General features: G+C 48.9%; 1 protein-coding gene across 2 annotated transcripts in view; it reads right to left on the bottom strand.

Annotated features, from left to right (window-relative positions):
* Positions 1–2,060: 2,060 nt before the first annotated feature.
* The window catches only part of LOC149350471 (neural cell adhesion molecule 2-like), a 425,822-nt gene continuing 420,569 nt past the window's right edge, over positions 2,061–7,313 (bottom strand). Inside the window, exon 12 of one of the 2 annotated variants that reach the window (XM_089576882.1) lies at positions 2,061–6,109. In XM_089576882.1, the coding sequence (XP_089433008.1) occupies positions 5,922–6,109 (188 nt within the window). In that variant the 3' untranslated portion in view covers positions 2,061–5,921. The remainder of the gene's footprint in view (positions 6,110–7,313) is intronic. The other variant, XM_089576883.1, reaches the window with a different exon arrangement.

Raw genomic sequence — 7,313 nt, 5'->3', positions numbered from 1 at the left:
GTGGTGCGGAAAATGCTTCCGCCTCTACCCACTTTATACAGTCAAAGTGCCCCCTGAATTTTTTGACCACTTATTGAGTGAAAACTGATTGGCCAACGCATATGATGTACTAGATAATCCATTCACCTTTCGGGACGCTTACACTGCTGTCTTTTTGTCGCAGTATGAGGAATCACGAGACGCCACTTCGTCGCAGTGGGAGGAGATATACACTGGCACCGGACAGCCTAATGGCGCGACATTAAAACTTTATTCCCCATTTCACGCTGAGGGTTCATAGATTAGACAGCACTAATTGCTTACAATTAATGAACGGGTCATGCTGGAAAATTAAAAAAAAAGACAATGCGTTCTTTTAGTCGGCGTCAGCCACACTCCAAGCCCAAATACGTCTATATGCATGTAAAAATGAAGTAGCTGTCCTCGAGCGCACTCCTTTACTTAAAGCTTACTTCCTTATTACTCCTTTCCGTTTGGAGTGTATATTCCCTTTTCGGAAATCATTCCCACGTTTTTTTGCCTATTCGCGGTCTTTTTTTGCCATTCATAACCTGTGTTCAGAATGAGATCTGAAGTCTATAGCTAGTATTAGCTAATTTAAAGATGTACTGTGGCGTACTTTTCCGCATGTGATCCGATAAAAAAAAAAACGATGCAAAAATTTGTTTGCTTCACAGAGCGCAACGATCAATCATTGCTTGTGAGAAGCATTGCAGCCTCCATGTTAGGTGCCCTTCTTTCCGTTCGCTGTTTTGACACGATGTTTTGATCACAATCGAGCTAACCTGATAGTTCGCATTGTTGAAGGAGATGTAAACAAGGCCTGCACTTGTCACAGATGAACTGGTGCGCTGACTCTTACGGCTGCGCCGACCTTTTTGCTCTGCTTCTCGTTGCTTGTAAAAGCAGGCCTTGCTCACGAAAACATCAGTTAATTATTTGAGTAGCGCTCATTAGTGACCAGTGATGATGCAAGGGCGAACGGAACAAAAACGGAACAAAAATTTTTTAAGCAGCTTAAACTTTACCAGCCTAGATGGAACGAAAAAAAAAGCATCCATGTACCTGCTGTGTGCGAAAAACATTGCAGTAGATATCTAAATATTGTATGCAGAATCCCACTTTCTATGCTGGCCAACTCAGCATCCAAATTTCCCTGCAACCTTCCGGTTCCCCGCTTAAACTTACTGCATGCTTTGCGATTATTGGCCCACATTTATGACTGCATCGAACGACCGCTCTACCCTGCCATTGTTATGAGAACGCATTCGAACGCTCTCGTAGCAATGTCAGTGGTACAACACGGGGATCAAAATTATGCATATTAGTGCTAAGAGAACTGCAGTGGAGTTTGCGCAGCCCGGTGCAAAACATCCATATTCATAGTGAAAGCCCTGCTGCTGTGAGAAAGAAAAACAGTTCTACAAGCACCGTAACTGCGTGTCAGCATGAGGGAATGAGAAGCACGAGTCACCGCTCTGAAGCAGACATTGTACAGCACGTGATTTCACGTACTGCGTCAAAGCAGACGCTGGCGGCAGATGGAGCCACAGCATGTCCTTGCTTCCAATAATCTGGGTGGCGGCGTTGGCCCGGGGGCAGAACGGCTCCTCCATTCCCCTCTTCCCCAAGCCCTGGCCCCTTCCCCCCACGGGCGACAATGAGAGCCGCGCTCTGTTTCCATTCAAACGGGTTGCGCGGCAGCACGGACGGCGGCGGGCGCCGCCATCTGCTCGCGGGAGCTCAGCAGATGGCGGTGCGCTCTATCTTTTCGCGATGCTCCGTCGCGAAAGTCGTTAGGAACAGCCCTCTACCGGAGCGCGGCTCGATATCACCGGGGTGGCCGTTGCTCCTCCGATGCGGAGCTCGCCGGCCGCGGAAGGGGGAACTTTTGCCCGCGGCGCGCACCGGCGCGCGCGGTTGAGGGAAGGGTCATGAGAAGACGGGACACGCCTTGCCTCGGTGTCCCCCCCCCCCGCCCCCCCCCCCCCCCTTCTTGCAACCATTAGACGGCGGCCTGGTGCATGCGGCCAACGCAGGGCGCCCCACCTTTGGCGGCGGCCTTCTCCCGTCTGACGCGCCGTATCTCCACCCGTCACCAGAGGCCTCTGTGGAACAGAGACGCGTGCTGAAAGAATGAACGGTGCATTTTTGGAGAGTCTACTGATGCGCAAATAAGTGCGAGCAGCGCCTCATGACGCACAGCCAACACCCACTAGAGAGGGAGAAAAAAAAAAGAAATAAATGGCATAAACGGGAAGAGAGTAGCAGGCAATCAAACGAAAAGTATTCTCGAGGGTAAAGTTGTCGCCTTGCTCGGGAGAGGAGCGCTTTTTGTAGGAAACGAGGAAAGAGGGACTGCTAAGACGCACTTTGTTTCTATTTCACCCTTTGGCGTTCGGAGACTTTATCACCTTTCGTTGGTGGCCTGCCAAAGCGCCAGGGTGGAAGGGAAGAGGCGCCGATTCGGGGAGTGCGGAAAGAAACGTAGCTCGAAAAGTGAGTACAGTGACAGCGACCCGTCACAGCAGGATCCATGACAGGGGAACGCTTCCCGCACCCTCGGGTTATTCGAAGATCAATCGACGTGGTCTTTTAGGAAAATGAGGTAACACGGAGGAATGAAGTGCGCTCGGGATTGTCTTCTGCCTCTCTGCTGAATTGAAATCGCTGCAAATGAGAATTGCCGAACAGAACGGGACAGAACCTTGCACAGTCGGCGCACACGGAAACAGTGCCACGTACGTTTCCGACGCACGTGCATACAAAGTTCGCAACAACGTCAGTGAGCGCATCTGGCGCAACGCCCTGGCAGCGGCGTTCGCAGAATCTCTTCAGTCAACCATGAAACAAAATTAAACCGTGCCCCCGTTCACACGACTTCTTTAAAGTTATAATTTGAGCCTCTAAAAGCTTTGCAGAACAAACAACAGTATAGGAACAAGGAAGGATTATTTGCGAGAACTTAGCGAAAACAGCTGTAGCTCCCGGCGGCCCTTGGTTATTTTGCTAATTAGAACTACAATTTCGGGTTAGCCTGACAACGCCCTTTACGGCTCAGTAGGTTCTTCACGTCATGTACGAAGGGTCTCGCTGCGCTCGACGTGACTTGAAAGGCGGCAGGCAATTAAGGACACCTATTTTATAATAAAAAAAATGTCGCCTGTTTTGTGTTTAAACTTCTCCATGGCGAAAAACGAGTGCTGTATGTTTGTTTACATACACATATTAAGAAGCACAATCCCTTCACCCCTGTGTTCCTTGTCTCTTTTCCGCATATATTCTTACTAAACGTTAACAATTCGTTATTACGATTTTCCTCTGTTCATACAGTAAAATAATCTTTGCTATGAAAGGAATAGTGTACTCCAATAAAATCCACTCCTCGAGAGTCGTTCATCTGCGCTCGGAAATGCATGCGTAGCAGAGAAAGACAAGTGGAAGGGACGCACACACGGCTCTATTTATGTACAGTCGCCTGCTGTCGAAAAAAAAAAAAAAACTTTCAGACTTTTCACTATCCGAATGGGTGAAAGGGTAACAGCGAGAGCTGAATCTCGCATCCTGAGAGCGTCTGCATCCCAGCGGGCTTTGTAAAACCTCTATAGACACCTGCATATAATTGTAATAGGCCAACCGGTAAACGCAGGAGCTTTAAGACAACAAATTACGAGCGCGACCCTGTTTTTACTCCAGTGAAAGTCCCACCATAAGCAGCTGTCGTAGTCAAAGAAAATGTATAGAGAGCTTTATTTGTAGCAGGGAGTATGTTACAAGAATGCTCACGAAATATGGGTGTAGCTGAGCGCACGTACGGTGCAAATTAAGGGGCTAACCTCCGCAGACAAGTCGCACGAACTTATTCGCTTGCAACCGAAAAGTGAGACTGGGAAGTCGTTATTTTCACACCATGGATCGAAAATCCTCTATGAGCAAAAGTCATTCTCAGGGACCACGGTAGATGGCCTTACATGATCGAAGCAGGTCAACCTGAAATTGTCCGCAAGCCGGAGCAATTTTCCGCTATGGCGATAGAACAAGAGCGACAACAAAAATAATAAAAAAAGATCTCGTGGAACCTAATGAAACCGCGGCCCGTGTATTCCGGGAATGGGAAAGATTACGCGCTGATAACGCAGCCAGAGGATTCTGACATTTCAGATCGAATGGAAGCCAGTGACTTGGCTAGAAGGTAAAAAAAAAGACTGAAACGATTCGTCGGCGTGATTTTGGCTGCTTGCGCTAAATGCAGTATGAGGACAGTGACGATCGTAGATTGGTTCCAAATAGGTTTCGCGGAACCCTACAAGTGCGAAGAGCTTTGAGCGGTGATAGCCGTCCGCAACTGCCAACTTCTGTCCAGTCAAAGTTGAATTTCCAGTTTCGAGCTGGTAGAAACGGCGAGAGTACCTCGAACATTGTCCTCGCTAAAAATGCTAGGCACTTTCTTTTTACGTATGCATCTAAAGCCGTCGTCACGCAGCACTCTCCAAATTCAAGGAGGTACGTAGTGCAGCCTGATAATAGCACTCTCACCGGTGACCACGCGAAACAATGCGTTTCGGGCAACGCCTTAATGGACGTCAAACGTGCTCAAGTTGCTGCACATAGCGGGTTCGCGACCGTAAAACTGAAGGCGCGACGCGGGGCTCCACGAGTCATAAAATATCGCAGGTGCTTGATGGGTTGCCAGGACTAAAACAATGAAGTGAAAATACTGTCTGTCACTGTCTCGTAGCGTATTTCGTTTTCTTTGGATGCAGTGTTTCTACGTGCCTCGTTAGCTGTCTTGAAACACCCGAGGCGATGGTGCACACACATCTGTATACATTTTGCTTGCCGCTTTTGAGAACGGCGCAACTCGCTGCTAGGAAAAGCCGCATTGAGCCACAAATAACACGACATTCTATACCTACTACGAAGCACTAAAGTGGCAAGGGTGCTGGTGTACGCTAGGAAAACCAATGGAATGGTATATGCTACGAGTCATTGCACGTACCGTATATGCTCTCGTCACACACTCAACATCACAGACGCACTATCATACATAAAATATAGTTGATTACAATACTGCAGTGGTCGACCCCATTCTAATAACAGTGATACTATGATGAGCTTCGCGCGTGGACCTATAGCGGCTGTACCATCCGGTGGCTACAAAAGGCTGCGCAGGTGAAACCTTTTGAAGCCAGCCTTCCGGTCAACGAAAACGGAAATACCGCAACTTCAATGGCTCTGCGCCTCACAGCAGCGAAACAACGCTTACAGCAGATAAACACAAACACGCATGGCTACACGGCGCAGCAAAGCAAACAGAACAAACGTACAGTATAACACCACCTTGTCCCTCTCGTCGGTCCTCAGATAACTTTTCCCCCCCAACGCGCACCGCCCATCACAGTTCGCCCCGCAGAGGGGACGCTGTGGCAATGAGATACATCTGGGCGGCTCGGAAGTTTTCGTCTTGAACTATCAACCGTGTTATTTCGCCGTCCAGCGGGACGTCATCCGCACTGCGACTGTGTTGAGCTGTCCGTGCAGCGCACACCGCCAGCACTGACGAATCGGGCTTCCTGGATGTCGCCGGCACGTCAGAGAACGCGCCTGTTCGTGAGGCGGCGGTCGCAACCAGGGCGTGCTTGCAAATAGCACATGTGCAGAATAAGTGCGCGGCTTAACGTGAGCAATCTGTCAATGACGACGTCTCAGTGACGTGTGCGCTCTTCTTCATGTTTGTGTGCCTGTGTGTACGCGTAATACTTGTTCGAGATATGCCGACTCCAGTCACCATCAGGCAACGGCGATAGCCGCGCTGAATCCAAGTGACGCAGCGTTGGGACCCTCGCGCGACCGCGCTGGCGGTCGACGAACTAGCGCCCTCCGCTCAGAGTTCGGCGGCGTCGACCTCTCTCACTGCACATTCACATCACCTCGCGCGAGAAGGTCTGCAGTCGTATGCCGTTGTGGCGGCTGTGCAGCTGCGGCAGCGTGTAGTACATGTCAGTCGTGTGGCAGGGCAGATGTCCGGCGATCGACGCAGTCTCACGAACGTACGACACTCCTTCGTCGAGGCTGGCGCCGAAGGGCGCGCTTGCTGCAGTTGGTAGGCCTGCAAACACAAATTGGTTGCGCATTTACCCGGATGTCAGTAGTCGCGAGGAATTAACATCATCGTACCCGCTGAAAGGAGGAAAACAATTTGCTGGAGCACAATTGCGCGGAGGACGAGTATGACACGAAAACGCACCGATAGAGGCGGCTTGCGTGTTTTACTCGTTCCCTTCTATTTTGGCTCGGCTGAAAGCTCCAGTGGATATGTTTGTAGCGCCTGTACACAGCCTTCGCATAATTTGGGTCCCTGCTGATTCTTGCGTCTGAACACTCGCTTGTTCTTCCTTAGCAGACACCACGAACTACCTCAAACAAAGCAACTACGAGGACGGAGGCGGCACACGCATCCAACTTCAGACAGGGAACGCAGAAATATTGACTGGGGCGTAGGAGTAACAGTAATTACGCCGTCACGCGCGTCACAATGAAGTGCAGCCGACGTACGAGCGAAGAGGCAATGAATGCCTGTTGAAATTAATAACATTCCAAGACGAACGTTGATTACTCTGCATCGCTCTTAAACTCCCACTTGATTGGCCGCAGAAATATTCTTCGATGAGTTTTCTAAAAGGATAACTTTTTTCATACTGGATACAACGAAGCTTTCAGTTTTCAGAACCGGGTCGACTCGTCCAAATCCAACGTAATAAGAAAACTAATCTCGAGAATTGTGTCAAATAGGATTATATTTAGCGTGTAAACTATTGCACAGGTTTCTAGAAATTGCTTTGCGCCACAGTGTTGTATATGTACGTTTGGCTTTCTCTTCTTTACTGTTTACATGCGCTCCTTTTTTTCTTCGCTGTTTTAGTGCGAGCCTCTACCGTGATCCAATACATCCTTTTTTTTTTCTCTCTTTGGAGGTTATTTTTTTGTTAGGCTGTAGTGTTTCTTCACATTACCGTGCACAATTGGCATGCATTTGCGCTGGTGTTAACAAGCAGGCAACAAAGGTAGCTTTGAAGTTTTCTATTTTATTTAGTTTTATTGCTTGCGCTCACATAGCAATATAATGGACCCCTAGGTAACCTCTGGCTGCAGGCCCAGTAAGTTTTGCGTACCTTTGAGTACCGCGCAAGGAACAGGAAATAAAAATTTGATTTAAAATGAAAGCATTCAATCAATTACTTCATCCAAGCCCACCCTAACCATTTACTAAAACCAGATTAAAAAAAAAAAAAAACCTCGCCCCTGTGCCTGCA

This window comes from Amblyomma mixtum, chromosome 3 (assembly GCF_055824585.1).
Source record: "Amblyomma mixtum isolate Tamu chromosome 3, ASM5582458v1, whole genome shotgun sequence".
NCBI classification, from domain to species: domain Eukaryota; kingdom Metazoa; phylum Arthropoda; class Arachnida; order Ixodida; family Ixodidae; genus Amblyomma; species Amblyomma mixtum.
Note: the sequence above shows the minus strand (reverse complement) of the source record. Positions and strands in the feature narration are given on the sequence as shown.